Raw genomic sequence first — 20,723 nt, 5'->3', positions numbered from 1 at the left:
AATAATATTTTTTTCACAGAGGGTCTTCTTCGGGCCCCCTCATGTGGCTCCCCACTTTTTTCAACCGAGTTTAGAGGCACCCAACGGATTATTGTTTTCTTCCTAGCGCCCGTCAGACAAAATAAAAAATCCAAAAAAATCCACTCATGCATTACAATATTTGTAGCCATCTCATGTGTGGTACGGTGGATTGTATTTATTTCAATTACAAAAAAAAAAAAAAAAAAAAAAACAAAACAACAATTTCACTACATGCAGTTGTTGTTGTTGTAACACTTTACAACACACATTCCAAGAGACTACACATTTAAGGTTTTTTTTTTAACAATTGTATGTAAAATAATATTATTTCCCTAGTTATGTGTTTTGATGACTTCTTTTCGTTGTCTTGTCGTCTTCTTCATTTTTTGGGTCACTTATTTCAAAAAAAAAAAAAAAAAATATTTATTTTATTTTTAAACCATACCAGATGCCCATATCCATTGAAGATTCACATCTTCCCAATGCTGATGAGGTGGTTGGTATATCATGACTCATTTTTAATTCACCAACCTTTGGTGAATTTTGTTTTTTTTTTTTGTCTTGGCTGTGTTGTGACGAACAGGTGATCAAAACAAAACATACCTGAAAAGAGAAATGGAGAAAGAAAATTTAAAAAAAAATTGAATGAATTTAGAAAATATAAGCAAAGTTTCGAATAGGAAATTTTTAAGAAGATGCGAAAAATTTTAATGGAAGATAGTCCAAGACTTCATTTCCAGATCCTCAATTTAACAAAAAAAAAAAAAAAAAAAAAAAAAAAAAAAAAAATACTTAAAACCTGTTGATCATAGCTGCCACGTTATTTCCCAGTGAAGTTCGTTTCTTAAGTCTTTTGTTTTAATGGCTAAAAAAAGATTAAAAACTGAAAATAAATCCTAACAAGTAAAAAAGCTGTAAGCCGAACTTTGAATACCCTCCACCATTAGGAACGAATTTGGCAATTTTCAAAAAAAAAAAAAAATAAATAAATAAAATCCGTTAAAAATGCTGTTAAAATCGTAAAAATACCGAATGAAGTTCGTTTCTTAAGTCTTTTGTTTTTAAGGGTAAAAAAACATTAAAAACCAAAAATAAATCAAAAAAATCTGTGATTTTTGATCCGAAGGTCCTTGAAACCCCGCTAAATAAATACCCAATTTTTTATCCTTGACACACGGAGGTCACTGAAAGACGTTTCTTGAAAAACTCACGAGTTTTAATACAGGATGTCATTGGAATTTTTTTCTGAAAGGAATGTTTCTAATGTCTGTTTTTAAGACTTCTGTATTAGTGGATAAAATAAAGGTTAAAAATGAAAGACAAAAAAAAACTTAAAATCTCGAAATTTTTCGGTGCGAAGGTACTTCAAATAACTCTCAAAAATCTGTAAACTTTGCTCACGAATTTTCTCTGGGATGGCATAGAGAGGGCAGTTTTTGACATAATTGCTCTCAGTTGGTTTCTCAAAGTTTGTTTCTTAAGTCTTTTGTTTTAGAATATAAAATAAAACTTAAAAATAGATTCAAAAATTTTTCCAAAATCCTCTATTTTATAATCTGGAGGCCCTTGAAGCATAAAAATAAAAAAACAAAAAAAGTATAAAAAAATCGATTCATAAAATTCCCGAAATTCCGCTATTTTGTGGTCAAGAGGCCCTACAAAGACACACGAATTTTGAATTTTTTAAGCTGATTTTTTTTTTGTCCGGAGGTCACTCTAAATTATTAAAATAACTCTCAAAAATCTGTAAATTTTGCTCACAAATTTTCTCCGGGATGGCACAAAAAAGAACAGTGTTTGACTTAGCTGATATTACCCGAAACTTTGTTTCTTAAGTTTCTTTTATAAAAAAAACTTAAAAATAGAATAAGATAAGTAAAAATTCGGCCGGGTCGAATTTTTAATACCCTTCACTATTTTGAAGGACCTTGAAAATTTAAAAAAAAAATCCTTCGAAAAATACCACTTAAATGAAAACTGTTACTAGGGGCCTATACGAAAACGTGGACCTGAATAATTTTTTGTCATAGGCTGTAGTAGCGTTTCCGAACTTAGATACGAAATTTGAAACAATTCCGTTAAATATTTTCGCTGAAATCATCAAAATACCGAATATAGAGAGGTACTGATATACAGGGGCCTATACGAAGACGTGGACCTGCACAGGCAATTTTCTGTCTTAGGCAGTAGTATCCATTACGAACTTTAAATTCTAAATTTGAAACAATTCCCGTGAATAATGTCGCTAAAATCATCAAAATACCGAATATCGGAAGGTACCGTTATATGGGGGCTATACAAAAACATGGACCAACATGGCTCATTTTCAATACCGAAAGTCCTGCAGACATAATATACATTTAAGTAAAATTTTATCAATCTAGTTCAATTCGTTCGGAAGCTATAGTGATTTTCACAGACGGACGGACGGACGGATATCGCTAAATTATATTCGATTTTTACCCTGATCCAGGATATATATACTTAGTAGGGTATATCATGAATATTTCGAGGAGTTACAAACGGAATGACAAAGCTAATATACCCTCCATAGAATAGCGGAGGGTATAAAAATGATCATCATAATTGCAGGTTATTTGCCAGCAAAGTTCGTTTCTTAAGTCTTTTGTTTTAAAAGGTAAAAGAAGTTAAAAACTGAAAAGAAATTAAAAAAATCTGTGATTTTTTGGTCCGGATATCCTTAAAAATATGTTAAAAATTCGACGATTTTTGGTTAGGATGTCTCTCAAAGATGTTTTTAAAAATCCACCAATTTTGGTACAGGATGTCATTGAAAGATATTGCTAAAGGGAAGTTCCTGGGTTCATTGATTGCACCACGAGTTTTGTTTCTTGGCTGATTTTTGGTTCGGAGGTTATTAAATTAACTCTAACAAATTGAACTTTTGTAGTCAATGGATCCGTGAAAGACTTTTCTTAAAAATGCACAAATTTTAGTTCAGGATTTAATTTTTTTAGGGGATAAAATAAGGATTAAAAACAAATTAAAAGGTATGAGTCGGTTTAGCCGACAGATTTATAGCCTCAGCGAATGTTCGATTATTTAAATATAATTTGATTTGTGCTATGATTATTCAAACTGTTGACCCTGTAAGGAGTAGGAAGTACCGAAGGAATAAGCCAATATTGTCCATTTCGTATCGGACCTAAATAAATATGTTAGAAATATTTCCTTCTCTTTTCATAAGTTTTGTCATAATTTTTAGAAATTGTTAAAATGTGGCTGAGGTACCAGATATAGTCCGACCGAAGTATTTAATTCATCTAATACAGATAAAAATATTGGTATGTGCAAAATTCGAAGAAAATCGAACATTTATATCCAATTTTATGCGAAATCATAAGTCCCATATTCATCTCAGGTTTCTGAATGGAATCGGATGTTAATTTTGAGTTTTTATGAACTTCATGAATATTCAAAATGTTCACCCTTTGTGGGGGAGGCACCAGAAGCAGTGAATTGATATGTTCCATCTTTACACCAGACCTTGGGTTTATAAAAGTATTGTGATTGTTGTGTTATAATTATTCAAAATGTTGACCATTTGTGGGGTAGGTACTTGATGAAGTGGGCCGATATTAACCATTTTTACACCTCAGCTAGCACTGATTAAAATATTACGATTTGCAAAGTTTCAACAAAATTGTATGTTTCCTTCTTCCTTTATGATGTAAATGTATGTCAATGAAAATTTTGATTTTTTGTGGGGGAGGTACCACAAGGAGTGGACGGATATTGCTCATCTCCCAACTCGTTCTAATTTTGATAATAATATTACGATATACCAAGTTTGGACCAAATCGAACATTTCCTTCGAGAGTTATCGTACGTTTAAAATGCTTTTTCAATGTATTTTCTTATATTAATTAGTTATTTTCTCACATTCGCTCTCTACCTCTATCTCTCCCTCTCTTTCACTTTGAAAGAAGTCAGTTTGTGTCTTAAGTCTTTTGTTAAGAGTTATCGTACGTTTAAAATGTTTTTTCAATGTATTTTCTTTTAATTAGTTTTTCTCTCACACTCCCTTTTTCTCTTCTCTCCCTCTCTCTCATTTAAAGAAATCAGTTTTTGTCTTAAGTCTTTTGTTTAGAGTTATCGTACGTTTACAATGCTTTTTCAATGTATTTTCTTTTAATTAGTTCTTCTCTCACAGTCGCTCTCCCTTCCTCTCTCTCTCTCTTTCACTTTGAAAGAAGTCAGTTTGTGTCTTAAGTCTTTTGTTTAGAGTTATCGTACGTTTAAAATGATTTTTCAATGTATTTGCTTGTAATTAGTTCTTTTCTCACACTAGCTCTTTCCCTCTCTCTCTCTCTTTCTCTTTGAAAGAAGTGAGTTTGTGTCTTAAGTCTTTTGGTAATTGTGTGCCAACCACCTAAGTTGCTCCTGGTTTTACATTGTTATCAAGTATTGCACCATTTTTTTACTTCCACAAAATTTCTTAAACTTTCAACTCCCCCCTCGTTGCTTTAAAAACCTCATAGTTGCGTGTGAACGCTTATTATCTAAGATCTATCCATCTATGTATGTCGAAGCAAATGTGCTCATAATAATTTGTAATGTTTGCGCTTCCGAAAACAACAACTTAACAATTTGCGTGTGGGTAACCCAGGAGCCGGGCCACAAAAAAAAAAAAAAAAAAAAAAAAACGTTACTCAATTAAACTTAAATGAATTTTAAAATTTATTTCCACAATTAATTTATTTTTATTTGTGACAATTTCCGAGGAACTACATATTTGGGTTGAAAATGAATTAAATTTTATTGTTGCTACATTGGAAATTAAAGGGTTTTCAGATTTTAACGAATTTTTTATTTTGAATGGAGTTCCCTTCGAACTTGAGGTCACAGAGCCAAAGGAAGACAGAGAAAGAGAGAGAGAGATATAAGGTCGAAAATTTGGATAAGATCGAAAAATAAACAAGTATTTTTTTTTAATTTAAATTATATAATTATTTTTTAATTATAAAATATTTTATATATTTTATATATATTAATAAAAAATAAAAATAGTTTTTTTAACAATATTTTAAATATTTTATATATATTTAAAAAAATAAAAAAAAAATTTTTTACAATATTTTAAAATATTTAATATATATTTAAAAAAAATAAAAATAGTTTTTTTAACAATTTTATTTTAAAAAAATTTTATTTTAACCAAAATTTAATTTAAAAAAAAATATATAAAAAATAATCCATTTCTTCTCTTGTAATTATTACAAGACCTTGCCCGTGTAATTAATTTTGAGGTTTGCCTCAATTTTTTTTCTCCGTTTCCATTTTCATGGCATTAGGAAATTTAATTAAATGACTAGACAGACAACTATAACGGAAATTACTTAAAGTGCATTTTAACGCCTTATTGGGTAAATGCGTCGTTATTTTTTTTTTTTTTTTTTTTTGTGGGGTCTTTAAATAGTTTTTTTTTTTTTTTTTGACAAAGTAAACACACGATTTTTTTTGTTGGGGCTATTAACGCATTTTTTTCTGCTTTTATTGTGCCGCCTTGGCGGAGAGGAAACAGAATTATGACCACTTAAAAAAATAACTATTTAACAAATATTGTCCAAAGAAAGGTGTACAAATATAATAAGCAGATCAAGGTCACTGACATTTTTTTGGGAATTGCAGTTGAGGTTTTTTGAGTGTCACAAAAAAAAGAATAAAAAATAAAAAAAAATAAAAAATAAAAAAAAAATAAATAATAGAGAATAAAAAATATAATGATGTTTTTATTATTTTTGAGCTGATTCTGGGCGAAGATTATTTTCTAACCCCCCAAATTCAATTAAATTCAGAAAATCTTATTGAAAATTAACGAAAATACCAGGCATCTCAAGAGGGCATAAAAACTGTTGTTCAGAAAAAAATATCAATAATGAAAAAAAAAAATTTAAATATATTTTGACTTTTGTTACGATTATCATACCTCATATAATAGAGATAAAAATATTGGTATGGGAAAAAATGACCAGAAAATCGAACATTTATATCCAATTTTATACGAATTTCCGATAAATTTCATATTAATCTCAGATTTCTGGTAGAGAAAAATATTGAGATGTGGCAAATCGCAAAGAATCGCTGACTTGTTTCGCAAGCGATGACAGATAAAAGTATTGAAAATTGTGACCCTTTGTGGGGGAGGTACCAGAAGGAGTGGACCGATATATTTCATCTTCACAACAGATTTTGTATTAGTAAAAATGTTTGTATGTGTGAAATTTGAAGAGATTTGGATGCTTTATCTTAAACCCTATGTGGGAGAGCTACCAGTAGGAGTGGTCCGATCTCTACCATCTTTATAACTGATCTTGTGTTGATGGAAATATTGAGATGTGTCAACTTTGAAGAGAATCGGATTTTAATTTTGCGTTTTTTTAGCTTCATTGATATTCAAAATTTTGACCCTTTGTGGGTGAGGTACCAGAAGGAGTGGACCGATATATCCCATCTTTACAGAAAATCTTGTGTTGGTAGAAATAATGGGATTCGAGAATTGTGAAGAGAAACGGATGTTAATTTTGCGTTTTATGAGCTTCATGGATATTCACAGAATTTTGACCTTTTGCGAGGGAGGTACCAGAAGGAGTGGACCGATATATCCCATCTTCACAGCAAATTTTGTCTTAGTAGAAATAATTAGATGTGTGAAGTATGAAGAGAATCGGATCATTATTTTGGGCTTCTTATAATCATTTTGGTTATTTTAAACTTTGACCCTTTGTGGGAGAGGTACCAGAAGGAATAGCCCGATCTCTACCATCTTCGCAACAGATCTTGTGTTGATGGAAATATTGAGTTGCGCCAAGTTTGAATGGAATCGGATGTTAATTTTGGGTTTTATGAGCTTCATGGATATTCACAGAATTTTAATCCTTTGTGGGGGAGGTACCAGAAGGAGTGGACCGATATATTCCATTTTCACAGCAAATTATTTGTTTGTAGATATAATAAGATATGTGAATTTTGAAGAGAATCGGATGCTAATTTTAGCTTCTTATAATCGTTTTGGTTATTTAAAACTTTGACCCCTTTGTGGGGGAGGTACCATAAGGTGTTGTCCGATATCTCCCATCTTTATAACAGATCTTGTGTTGATGGAAATATTGAGATGTGTCAACTCTGAAGAGAATCGGATGTTAATTTTGCGTTTTATGAGCTTCATGGATATTCAAAATGTTGACCCTTTGTAGGGGAGGTACTGGATGGAGTGGACCGATATTGTCAATTTTCGCACCAGACCTAGAACTGACGCAAATATTAGGATTTGCAAAGTTGGAGCAAAACAGGATCATCGTTTTTCGACCATTTGTGGGGAGGTACCAGAAGGAGTGGATGGATATATTCTATCTTAACACCAGACCTTGTGTTAACAAAAATATTGGGATGTGTGAAATTTGAAGACAATCGGACTCTTACATCACTTTTAAGAAGACTTATAATTATTCAAAATTTTGACCCTTTGTGGGGGAGGTACTTGATGGAGTGGACCGATATTGTCCATTTTTGCACCTGACCTAGAACTGACACAAATATTAGGATTTGCAAAGTTGCAGCAAAATCGGATTATCGCTTCTCTATCTGTGCAATAAATTATTTTCTTTGAAAAAATTGGCCTTTTGTGGGGGAGGTACCAGAGGGAGTGGACCGATATTGCCCATCTCCGAATTTCATCAAAGTTTGATAACGATATTACGATGTACCAAGTTTGGAGCAAATCGGATACTCCCTTCGAGAGTTATCGTGTGCACCAGCCAGGAAGACCGACAGATGGACGGAGTGATGGACATCGCTTGATCGACTCCAAATGTCCTGAAACGGATTTGGTCCAAAGAGACTTAGGATCTAAAACTATTATTTCGCTGAGTCACGTTTTGGCCGTATCAAATTATATATACCCTCTCTCCCTAGATATATCGCTGAGGGCATAACTAGCCATACGGCTGAGGGTATAATAACAGGCTTTTCAAGGGGGCATAAACACTGCTGTTCAAAAAAAATATCAATACCAAAAATAAAAAAAATAATAAAATGAAATAAAATAAAAAAGAGGTCATAAAAAATCGTTGCTTAGAAAAAAATTCCCAAAACTGAAAATTTCGATTTTCAAAAAAAAAAAAATAAAATAAATAAATAAAAAATAAATAAATAAATTTCTATTTGATAAATTTTTCAGTTTTGGGAATTTTTTTCTATTTTAGGAGGTCATAAAAAATCGTTGCTTAGAAAAAATTCCCAAAACTAAAAATTTAAATTTTCAAAAAAAAAAAAATAAATAAATAAATTTCTTTTTGATGAAATTTTTAGTTTTGGGAATCTTAAAAAAACAAATTTTGTTAAACCATTTTTTTAATTTTCAAAATGCTCAGGCTTAATCCCCTTTATTGTTGTTTTTATAAAAACAACATTTCTTTATTAGTGGAGAACTATTGAGCTACGAACTCGTCACTTGGGTAAAAAAAGTTTTTTGTCATAGAAGTGTTTTTTTAAGATGACTTCTGGGGAGAATATCCCAAACAAAAGACATGGGAACTGATGAGGATTGGTGGCTCTTTCCGAAACCTAGATATTCCCTGCCTTACCCCCTGGTAAACACTACCATCGTTCTCCACTAATAAACAAACGTTGTTTTTATAAAAACAACAATAAAGGGATTAAGCCTGACCATTCTGCAATAATAAAATACTATTATATTCCGAACAAACAAGCCACACTGTTCATACCGAAAATTTAAAAAAAAAAACAAATAAAATAAAGTACAGGCATTTTAGGAGGTAAAAAAAACGTTGTTCAGAAAAAAATTTCCAAATTGAAAATTTCAATTTTCAAAAAAAAAAAAAAAATATTTGATGAAATTTGTAGTTTTGGGAATCTTAAAAACATTCAAAATTTTTTTAAACCATTTTTTTGAAATTTCCAAAAATATTAATTCAAACTTTTTCTTCCGCAAGTCCACAAACCATTTGTCATCTGACTTCCCCTTTTTTGTATGTCAACTATTTCTCTATTTGCCTGGTGATCTTGAGAGATTAGAGCACATGTGAAAATTTTTCTTTGGAATATTGTGTAAATTTTCAGATTCGAAATACCCGCCAAGATTTTCTTTGATGCCTAGCTATTGTTGTTGTCTCAAATGAATAAAAATGAACAAACGTAGACAGCCGTATTACCAAATTGATGTAATAACAAAAATGTTATCTTCACATGGTAATTCAGCAGATTTACATGCACACGAAAATAGGCTGCGAATTTCCAGGCGTAAGTAGAGTATGAAGAAGAAATACACTTAGAAAAATATACAATAAAATAGGTAAGAAGTACCGAATTCCAAAGTCGAACTAATTTCATTTTCCTGGATTAAAAAAAAAAGACTTTAAATACCCTCCATCATTTGGAACGAATTTAGAAATTGTCAAAAAAAATAAAATCCGTTAAAAATTCTGCTAAAATCTTAGAAATGGCGAATATAGCCGTAGTTCCCATTACGAACTTGAAATACCAAATTTAAGTCAATTCCGGTGAATAATGTCGCCAAAATCATCAAAATACCGAATATCGGGAGGTACCGTTATATGGGGGCTATTCGAAGACCTGGACCTGCATGGACAATTTTCTGTCATAGGCTGTAGTATCCATTTCGAACTTCAAGTATCACATTTGAAACAATTCCGATGAATAATGTCGCTAAAATCATCAAAATACCGAATATCGGGAGGTACCGTCATATGGGGGCTATACGAAGACCTGGACCTGCATAGACAATTTTCTATCATAGGCTGTAGTATCCATTTCGAACTTCAAATACCAAATTTGATATAATTCCGGTGAAAAATGTCGCTAAAATCATCAAAATACCGAATATTGGGAGGTACCGTTATATGGTGGCTATACGAAGACCTGGACCTGCATAGACAATTTTCTGTCTAAGTCTGAAGTATCTGTTTGGAACTTCAAATACCAAATTTGAAATAAATCCGGTGAATAATGTCGCTAAAATCATCATAATACCGAATATTGGGAGGTACAGTTATATGGGGGCTATACGAAGACGTGAACCTACACAGACAATTTTCTGTCTTAGGCTGTGGTGTCCATTTCGAACTTCAAATACCAAATTTGAAACAATTCCGGTAAATAATAACGCTAAGATCATCAAAATACCGAATATCGGGAGGTACCGTTATATGGGGGCTATACGAAGACCTGGACCTGCATAGACAATTTTCTGTCTTAGGCTGTGGTATCCATTTCGAACTTCAAATACCAAATTTCAAACAATTCCGGTTAATAATGTCGCAAAAATCATCAAAATACCGAATATCGGGTGGTACCGTTATATGGGGGCTATACGAAGACCTGGACCTGCATAGACAATTTTCTATCATAGGCTGTAGTTCCTATTTCGAACTTCAAATACCAAATTTGAAACAATTCCGTTGAATAATGTACCTAAACTCGTCAAAATACCGAATATTGGGAGGTACCGTTATATGGGGGCTATACGAAGACCTGGACCTGCACATACAATTTTCTATAATAGGCTGTAGTATCCATTACGAACTTGAAATACCAAATTTGAAACAATTCCGGTCAATAGTGTCGCTAAAATCATCAAAATACCGAATATAGGGAGGTACCGTCATATGGGGGCTATGCGAAGACGTGGACCTGCATAGACAATTTTCTGTCTTAGGCTGTAGCATCTCTTTGGAACTTCAAATACCAAATTTGAAACAATTCCGGTGAGTTATGTCGCTAAAATCATCAAAATACCGAATATTGAGAGATACTGATGTATGGGGCCTATACGAAGTCCTGGACCTGCATAGACAATTTTCTATCATAGGCTGTAGTATCCATTTCGAACTTCAAATACCAAATTTGAAACTACTCCGGTGAATAATGACGCTACGATCATCAAAAAACCGAATATCGGGAGGTACCTTTATATGGGGGCTATACGAAGACGTGGACCTGCACAGACAATTTTCTATCATAGGCTGTAGTATCCATTTCGAACTTCAAATACCAAATTTGAAACAATTCCGGTGAATAATGTCGCTAAAATCATCAAAATACCGAATATTGGGAGGTACCGTTATATGGGGGCTATACGAAGACCTGGACCTGCATAGGCAATTTTCTGTCATAGGTTGTAGTATCAATTTCGAACTTCAAATACCAAATTTGAAACAATTTCAGTGAATAATGTCGCTAAAATCATCAAAATACCGAATATTGGGAGGTACCTTTATATGGGGGCTATAGGGAGACTTGGACCTGCATAGACAGTTTTCTATCTTAGGCTGTAGTATCCATTACGAACTTGAAATACCAAATTTGAAACAATTCCGGTGAATAATGTCGCTAAAATCATCAAAATACCGAATATCGGGAGGTACCGTTATATGAGGGCTATACGAAGACATGAACCTGCATAGACAAATTTCTGTCTTAGGCTGTGGTATCCATTTCGAACTTCAAATACCAAATTTGAAACAATTCCGATGAATAATGTCGCTAAAATCATCAAAATACCGAATATCGGGAGGTACCTTTATATGGGGGCTATAGGAAGACTTGGACCTGCATAGGTAATTTTCTGTCTTAGGCTGTAGCATCCCTTTGGAACTTCAAATACCAAATTTGATATAATTCCGGTGAATAATGTCGCTAAAATCATCAAAAAACCGAATATCGGGAGGTACCTTTATATGGGGGCTATACGAAGACGTGGACCTGCACAGACAATTTTCTATCATAGGCTGTAGTATCCATTTCGAACTTCAAATACCAAATTTGAAACAATTCCGGTGAATAATGTCGCTAAAATCATCAAAATACCGAATATTGGGAGGTACCGTTATATGGGGGCTATACGAAGACCTGGACCTGCATAGGCAATTTTCTGTCATAGGTTGTAGTATCAATTTCGAACTTCAAATACCAAATTTGAAACAATTTCAGTGAATAATGTCGCTAAAATCATCAAAATACCGAATATTGGGAGGTACCTTTATATGGGGGCTATAGGGAGACTTGGACCTGCATAGACAGTTTTCTATCTTAGGCTGTAGTATCCATTACGAACTTGAAATACCAAATTTGAAACAATTCCGGTGAATAATGTCGCTAAAATCATCAAAATACCGAATATCGGGAGGTACCGTTATATGAGGGCTATACGAAGACATGAACCTGCATAGACAAATTTCTGTCTTAGGCTGTGGTATCCATTTCGAACTTCAAATACCAAATTTGAAACAATTCCGATGAATAATGTCGCTAAAATCATCAAAATACCGAATATTGGGAGGAACCGTTATATGGGGGCTATACGAAGACGTGGACCTGCATAGACTATTTTCTGTCTTAGGCTGTAGCATCACTTTGGAACTTCAAATACCAAATTTGAAACAATTCCAGGGAATAATGTCGCTAAAATCATCAAAATACCGAATATCGGGTGGTACCGTTATATGGGGGCTATACGAAGACGTGGACCTACATGGCCCATTTACGAACCTAAACTGCCTACTGGCAAAATAAATATGTGTGCAAAATTTTAGCCTTCTATCTCAATTCGTTCGAAAGATAGTGGGATTACAACAGACAGGCAGATAAACAGACAGACGGAGATCGACCGGAAATCGACTTATAATTTTACGCTTATCAAGAACATATATACTTTGATGGGTTTGACATGAGTATATCGAGGAGTTACAAACGGGATGACAAAATTAATATACCCTCCATAGTATGGTGGAGGGTATAAAAACATCAATATATATGGGCGTGGCATAAATTCTAAAGAGTATTAAAAAATTACAATTGTTGGCTAAAAAAAATCTCTAGAAATATTTTTTGGACCTCTATTGGCCTCTACGTATTTCTTCGAGTGTAGCTTGATATCATTTAAGGCAATCATTTAAATTTAGTTGGTTATTTTTCCAACAAATGTTTACTAATGCTGCTGTCTATTTGGCCACATGTACTTGACAATTTGATTTTATCCCAAGCTGTGATTACATGCAAACGTACGTACCCCAGATCCGTCACAATACGAACTTCAACTACTGCCGGTTTTAGGTTACCACTCTTGTTGTAATACACCAGACATGTGAGCCATCTTCAGACACCAGACCTCAAGAGAGGTTTAACCAGTCCTATTGTTGTGATGTACAAAGTTTGCCTGTGTGTGTGGCATCTTCTTCATAAATTTAACCTTAATTATTAAATGTTGTTGATAGTACGCCTCTTCAAATGCACGCACATCGCTGCCTATTCTGGTCGGAGGAGTGCAACAAAGTTTAGTGCCAATTAATTTTTTTTGGTTTTATAAATTTCATTAAATTTCATTTTTTTTTTCGGGTACAATCAATGTTGAAAAAAATACAAAAAAAAAAAAAAAAAAAAAAAAACGAAATAAACTGCAAAACAGGTTGCATGCAACCAACTCCATGTTGTTTGGTATTATTTGGAAATATGTTTTGCTTTTTCAAATGAAGACATGTTTCGGTTTTCTTTGCAATTTGTTAGGGTTGTTGGGAATATTGCCAGGCTTTGGTTGGATAATCTATTTTTGGGGGAGGGGTGGCTGGAATATGTAGGTTAAAATTTAAAAAAAAAATATGTTGCAAAAGGTATGATGGAACATTTAAAAATATTGCCTGGGGAGTAAGTTTAAAAAGCCCTTCTATGATCCTTGAGAAGATATTCTTTAAAAAATATGTTTGGTTCTTGAAAAAAAAAAAAAAAAAAAAAAAACATTTTAAAAATTACCATTTTCATTTTGAAAAATAGCCCCAAATTCAGGCTTGGACCTCGAAAAAAAATTTCCTAAAAATCCAGATTTGGTCCTTGAGAAAATATTCTTAAAAATTTATGTTTGGTCCTTCAGAAATTATCCATTAAAAATCCAGTTTTGGTTCTTCAGAAAACATTAAAAAAATCGCGTTTGGTCCTTCAGAAAATATTTTTAAAAATCCATACTTGGTCCTTCAGAAAATATTAAAAAATCCACCTTTGGTCCTTCAGAAAATATTCTTTAAAAAATACAGTAAAAATTCAAAACAAAAAAAAATCACCTTTGGTCTATCAAAATATATTCTTTAAAATCCACGTTTGGTCCTCAAAAATTATTCTTTAAAAATCCATACTTGGTCCTTGAGAAAACATTTTAAAAAATCACCGTTTGGACTTTGAGCAAATATTTCTAAAACAACAGATTTGGGGCATGAGAAAATATTCATAAAAATTCACGTTTGGTCCTTCAGAGGATATTCTTTAAAAAACAAGGCTTGGTCTTAAGAAAATATTAAAAAATTCTACCTTGGTCCTTCAGAAAATATTCTTTAAAAAATCCAGGATTGGACATTGAGAAAATATTCAAAAGAAAAAAAATCACCTTCGGTTGTTCAAAATTTATTCTTTAAAATCCACGTTTGGCCCTTGAGAAAACATTTAAAAAATCATCGTTTGGACTTTGAAAAAATACTCCTAAAAATACAAGTTTGGATCATGAGAAAATATTCGTAAAAAGTCCACATTTGGTTCTTGAGAAAACATTTAAAAATCTAGCTTTTGCCCTCAATACATTATTCCAAAAAAAAATTGGTCCTCCAGAAGATATTGTTTAAAATCCATGTTTGGTCCTTTAAAAATATTTTTTTTAAAAATTCTTGTTTGGTCCTTGAAAAAAAAAATAATAAAAAAAACCCATTTTCATTTTGAAAAATAAAATCCAGTTTTGGTCCTTGAGAAAATATTCTTAAAAATTTTGGTTTGGTTTTAAGAAAATATTTAAAAAATCCACCTTTTATCCTTCAGAAAATATTCTTTAAAATATCCAGGATTGGACATTGAGAAAATATTCCTAAAAAACCAGGAGAAAATATTCAAAAAAAAAAAAAAAAAATCACCGTTGATCGTTCAAAGTATATTCTTTAAAATCCAAGTTTGGTCCTCAGAAATTATTCTTTAAAAATCCATGATTGGTCCTTGGGGAAACTTTTTAAAAAATCACCGTTTGGACTTGGAAAAAATGATTCTAAAAATCCAGGTTTGGATCATGAGAAAATATTCGTGTAAAATTCACTTTTGGTCCTTTAGAGGATATTCAAAAAAATCCATGTTTGGTCCTTCAGAAAAATTTCTTTAAATATCAAAGACTGGTCCTTTAAAAATATTTTTTTAAAAATCTATGTTTGGTCCTTAGGAGAATATTCTTTAAAAAAAAACATATTAGGTGCTTCAGACCTTTTAAAAATACATCTTTGGTCCTTGAGACCCTTAAAAAAATCCACTTTCTGCCTTGAGGAAACGTTTTAAAAATCCATGCCTGGTCCTTGAGAAAATATTTTAAAAAATCACCGTTTGGATTTTGAGCAAACCAGATTTGGGGCATGAGAAAATATTCGTAAAAAATCCACTTTTGGTCTTTTATGTCCTTCCGGTCCTTCAGAAAAATTTCTTTAAAAATCCAAAATTGTTCCCTTAAATAAACATATTTTTTAAAAATACATGTTTGGTCCTTAGGAGAATATTCCTAAAAATACATCTTTGGTCTTCCACATGTTTGGTCCTTGAGAAAATATTCTTAAAAATCCAGGATTGGTCTTTGGGAAATCATTTTTCGTCCTTCAGAAGATAGTTTTTTAAAATCCATATTTGGCTATTCATAAAATATTCTTAAAAGTCCAGGTTTGGTCCTTCAGAAATCATTTAAAAAAATCCACGTTCGATCCTTTAGAAAATATTCTTAAAAGTACACGGTTGATTTTCCAGAAAAATATTCTTTAAAAATCCATATTTGGACCATATTTGTAATATTCACGTTTGGCCCTTGAGATCATTTTAAAAAATTCAGGTTTGGTCCGCAAGAAAATATTCTTAGAAAATCCACGTTTGGTCCTTCAGAGGATGTTCTTAGTTTCTTCCTTGAGAAGATATATTTAAAAAATCCGCGTTCTTCAGAAAATATTCTTTAAAAATTTAATTCAAAATATTCTTACAAATTTGGTCCTTGAGACCATTTTAAAGAATCCGTTTGGTCCTTAACAAAAATTTTGGTCCTTCAGAAAATATTCTTTAAAAACCCGCCTTCGGTTATTCAGAAAATATTTTTTAAAAATCCACCTCTTGTCCCTTGAGAAAATATTCATAAAAACACGTTTGGTCCTTAGAAAAATATTATTTAAAAATCCGTGTTTGGTCCTTCAGAAACTTTTCATTAAAAATCCACCCTTGGTCCTTCAGTGAAAAACCTTACTCCTTAGTTTCGCTTTAGTCCTTCGGAAAATATTAAAAAATCCACAATTGGTCCTTCGTTTGTTTAGAAATCGTTCTTAAAAAACCACCATTTGATTCTTCAGAATATATTTTAAAAAACTACTTATCCTTGAGAAAATATTAAAAAAAAACTACTGATTTTTGAGAAAATATTAAAAAAAACTACTGATTTTTGAGAAAATATTTTAAAAAAATCTACGTTTGGCCCTTTTAAAATATTCTTTATAAATCCACGTTTGATCCTGCAGAAAATATTTTTTAAAAATCCATATTATTTCCTTGAGAGAATATTCTTTAAAAAATCACATTAAGTCATTCAGAAAATATTTGAAAAAAATCCAAATCAGTAAACAATCTTAAAAATCCACATTAGGTCCTTCAGCAAATATTGTTTAAAATCCATGTTTGGTCCTTGAACAGGTATTCTTAAGAATTCATTTTTGGTCCCTGAGCAAAACATTCTTAAATAAAAATTTAATTTCGTTCGGTTCGGTCTTTGAGAAAAAGTTTTTTCTAAATTCACTTTTATTCTTAAAAATCTGCATATGTGGTCGTTGAGAAATTGTTCTTCAAAAAATCCAAATTTTTAGAGAAAGCTAGCATTTTTTAAGATTTTCACCTCTTGAAACGCCCTTTGAAAACATTTTTTTTTATAGAAAACTATTTGATAACGATTTTTGTCATTTGAGGACCAAATAAAACGAACCTAAAACCCTTCAAAAGGCAGTTTATGTATGTTGTTGTATAACAGTTTATTTTCACTATAATACAATCAAATTATTACTGAAATATATTATTGTGCTAATGAATAAGTAAATAATTGCAATAAATTTGCAATTTTTTGTGAGTATAACAGTTTGGCGTAACTGTTATACACCCCAAAAAATATTTTCGTTAGATCTGGTTATTCATTCTAAGAATGAAGAAATTTTTTTCAAGTCATTAAAGGCTGTATAACTGTTTGTTGTAACTGTTATACTTCAAACAAGTTGAAGAAAATTTCTCTTTTTTTGTATTTTTTGCTCTGCAAGTAAACAATTGTAATAATGTACAGTAAATAATTCCAATAATTATTGTATTTTTGTTAGTATAACAGTTTTTCATAACTGTTATACTCCTGTAAATCGTTTACATTTGGTAATTTAATGTATTTAATGCTTAGACAAGAGTTTGAAGGGTCATTTAATAGTGTATAACAGTTAAATATAACTGTTATACTGTTTATTTTAACTTTTATTAAAACTGTTATACAATCGAATAATTGTTAAAATTACCAATTTTGCTATTGTACATTTAAATATAACAAAAATGTCTATTTTTGTGAGTATAACAGTTTGGTAAAACTGTTATACACCTTCAAATAGTTTGCATTTTTGATCCTTTTATACATTAAATATAATAATAAGAGTTCCTGAAGCCATTTCAGGCAGTATAACAGTTTACTATAACTGTTATACATTGCAAAATTTTTCGAAATTTGTAAAATTTTCATAATTTTTAAAACTCTGAACATTTTCTAAAATAAGTTAGCCACAAAATGCCGAAATTTCTGTCAAAAATATTTTTATATGTAAGTGGGATTGTATAGCAGTTAACATTAACTGTCATACAATCGAATACTTGTTAAAATAACCAATTTTGCTAATGTACTTTCAAATATAACAAAAAATTACTTATTTTTGTGAGTATAACAGTTTGGTGAAACTGTTACACACCCTCAATTAGGTTGTATTTAAGCTTTTTATACTGTTATACACTATCAAATAGTTGACTTTTGATCATTTTATACATTTGATGCATTCTTTAGGGATTTTTAAAAGTCTATTAAAAAAAGTATTACAGTCTATTAAAACTGTTATACATTGCAAAATTTTTCGAAATTTGTAAAATTTTCAAAAATTTGAAACCTTTGAATATTTTCTAAAATAAGTTAGCCACAAAATGCCGAGATTCCTTTCAAAAATATATTTATATGTGATTGGTATTGTATAACAGTTAACATTAACTGTTATACAATCGAATAATTGTTAAAATAACCAATTTTGCTAATGTACATTTAAATGTAACAAAAATTAGCTTATTTCTGTGAGTATAACAGTTTGGTGAAACTGTTATACTCTCTAAAATTGGTTGCTTGTGATCATTTGATACATTTAAAACATAAATTAGGGGTTTTTAAAACCTTTGGAGGCAGTATAACAGTTTATTATAACTGTTATACATTGCAAAATTTTTCGAAATTTGCAAAAATTTTCATAATTTCCAAAACTCTGAATAGTAAGTCATTAAAAAAAATGCCAAGTTTTCACAATTGTAACTCCAGAATTCTATTCAAAGGCCAATCCAAGGATTGTCAACAAATCCGCAACAAAGTTCCGAAGATCACATTGAAAAATAAACGTTGAAACTGGCACGTAAACAACAATGCTAAATAAACTAATGTAATGGCAAAAAATAATTAACGAATACCAAAAAAAAAGTCAAGGAACCAACCATGTCGTGCAGAAGAGAAGATCTAACCATGATGATGGGGAAATACCCAAGTACACCGTTAAAGATAAATTTTTATTGATTTTTCCTATGCCAAATTGGGTTGGCGGGGGTAAACAAAACAAAAATACTCGCACGCACAGCATAAACAGCTCTCAAATTTGTTGTTGCTGAAGAGAGCATAACGCATGCCATGAACCATGTAACTCTTGAGTGCTCTCTCCAAATGCCATGGCTTGGCGCAATCCCAGCTACTGTGCGATGTGATGTGATGTTGCGCCTCGCCTGGTCTTAACCAAATTTAAAATATCATTGAGCCGTAATGTTGACTTGTGTTGGCTTTTGAGTCAATTTAATGAAAATCAACGGCCAACCAACTAAAAATCCACTCAGTTGTCGACAAACTTTTAAACGTAACGGTTGTGAGCATGCGCATGCGGTCACATTGAAACGGTTTTAAGATATCTTTTTTTTTTTGCTGGTGCTGTTGTTGTGGGCTGGATAAGAGCTTTACCGTTTTTTGTGTATTGGCTTTTAATGCTACAAAAAAAAAAAAAAAAAAAAGCAACAACAAAAAAGTGAATTTTATATTTGTTAATACTCCACAACACCATGGAAGTTAAACAAATTCCAAAAAATATTCAAAGGAAAAATTTGTGAAAAAAAAATCTAAAAAAATTGAAATGAATTAAAAAAATTATTCGAAAAAAAATTAAATTCCAAAATCATCGAAAAATTTAAAAATTTTAAATAAAAAATCCCCTCAAATCCCTTTTGGAAAAAAATACCAAAAAATCCCTTAAAAAATGGTTGTGGTCCCTGCCTTGGGTGCCGCTGCCTCCTCCGTGGCTGGCCTGCTGTTTAAGGCCAGTTCTGCCTCAACAGTTGCCGCCTCAGCTGGCCTGGCGGTGGGAGCTTCCAAATTGAGTCTGGCCATTGCCGGGGCCATTAAATTGGCCACTGCCATAATTGGTGTGGGTAAACTAACAATTATCCCCTTTCTGATAGCCGCCATTGCCTATTACAATTACGATTTATTCGATCCCGAAAATCGCCCCTTTAATGTGAAAGAAGTTGATCGGGTCTATGATTTCATAATTGTTGGTGGTGGTTCGGCGGGTTCGGTGCTGGCTTCGAGGCTATCGGAAATACCACATTGGAAGATATTGCTGCTGGAGGCGGGTGGCCATGAAACGGAAATATCAGATGTACCGCTGCTGTCGCTGTATCTGCATAAAAGCAAAATGGATTGGAAATATAGGTGAGTTCCTGGGTTCGAAAATGTGACAAGGGGGGATAAGAACGGCAATTTTGAATTGGAAAAATTATGTAGCCAATGAGGAAATGCAATTTTCTTAAAGCAAAAAATCTAATAAAAAATTTATTTGATTTTGGAAAAAATATTTTCGGGAGGCGAAATAATCGTAGCCGTCAAATTCTGCAGAAACACATCTCAAATCTTGAAATTTATTGACTTAATTATATTTAGAGCATATAAAAATACACAAATTGTGAAAATATTTCAACATTTTGTAATGTATAACAGTTATCGAAAACTGTTATACGGCCGTTTTTTGGCTTCTAACCAACAGAAACGTTTTGTTGAAACTTAATTTGTTATATTTTCAAATTAATAACATTTTTGGAGTTGTAGAACAGTTTTTCGTGATGTATAACAGTTATGCCAAACTGTTATACACCTCTGAAAATTCATATAAAATGCTTAATTAACTTTAATATAGGTATCCTGTTGAATTTGGGTTGAAATTTTATAGTATAACAGTTTCTGTTAACTGTTATACAACTAAAAATAGTTAAATAATAAATCCAAAAATATATATTTTGTGTTGTTAAACCTTAATTTTTTGTTTTTCTAAAAAATAAAATTTTTTCAGTTG

The 20,723-nt window shown here is 31.7% G+C and overlaps 2 protein-coding genes across 4 annotated transcripts in view; one reads left to right on the top strand and one right to left on the bottom strand.

The window, feature by feature from the left end:
• The window catches only part of LOC105261991 (flotillin-2), a 525,605-nt gene that overhangs the window by 188,860 nt on the left and 316,022 nt on the right, over positions 1 to 20,723 (bottom strand). The window lies entirely within an intron of this gene.
• The window catches only part of LOC101898618 (glucose dehydrogenase [FAD, quinone]), a 46,393-nt gene continuing 45,253 nt past the window's right edge, over positions 19,584 to 20,723 (top strand). Inside the window, exon 1 of the mRNA XM_005187528.3 lies at positions 19,584 to 20,086. Within this exon, the coding sequence (XP_005187585.2) occupies positions 19,632 to 20,086 (455 nt within the window). The 5' untranslated portion in view covers positions 19,584 to 19,631. The remainder of the gene's footprint in view (positions 20,087 to 20,723) is intronic.

Source organism: Musca domestica, unplaced genomic scaffold (genome assembly GCF_030504385.1).
Source record: "Musca domestica strain aabys unplaced genomic scaffold, Musca_domestica.polishedcontigs.V.1.1 20, whole genome shotgun sequence".
NCBI lineage: Eukaryota > Metazoa > Arthropoda > Insecta > Diptera > Muscidae > Musca > Musca domestica.
This window is presented reverse-complemented; position numbering and strand designations above follow the sequence as displayed.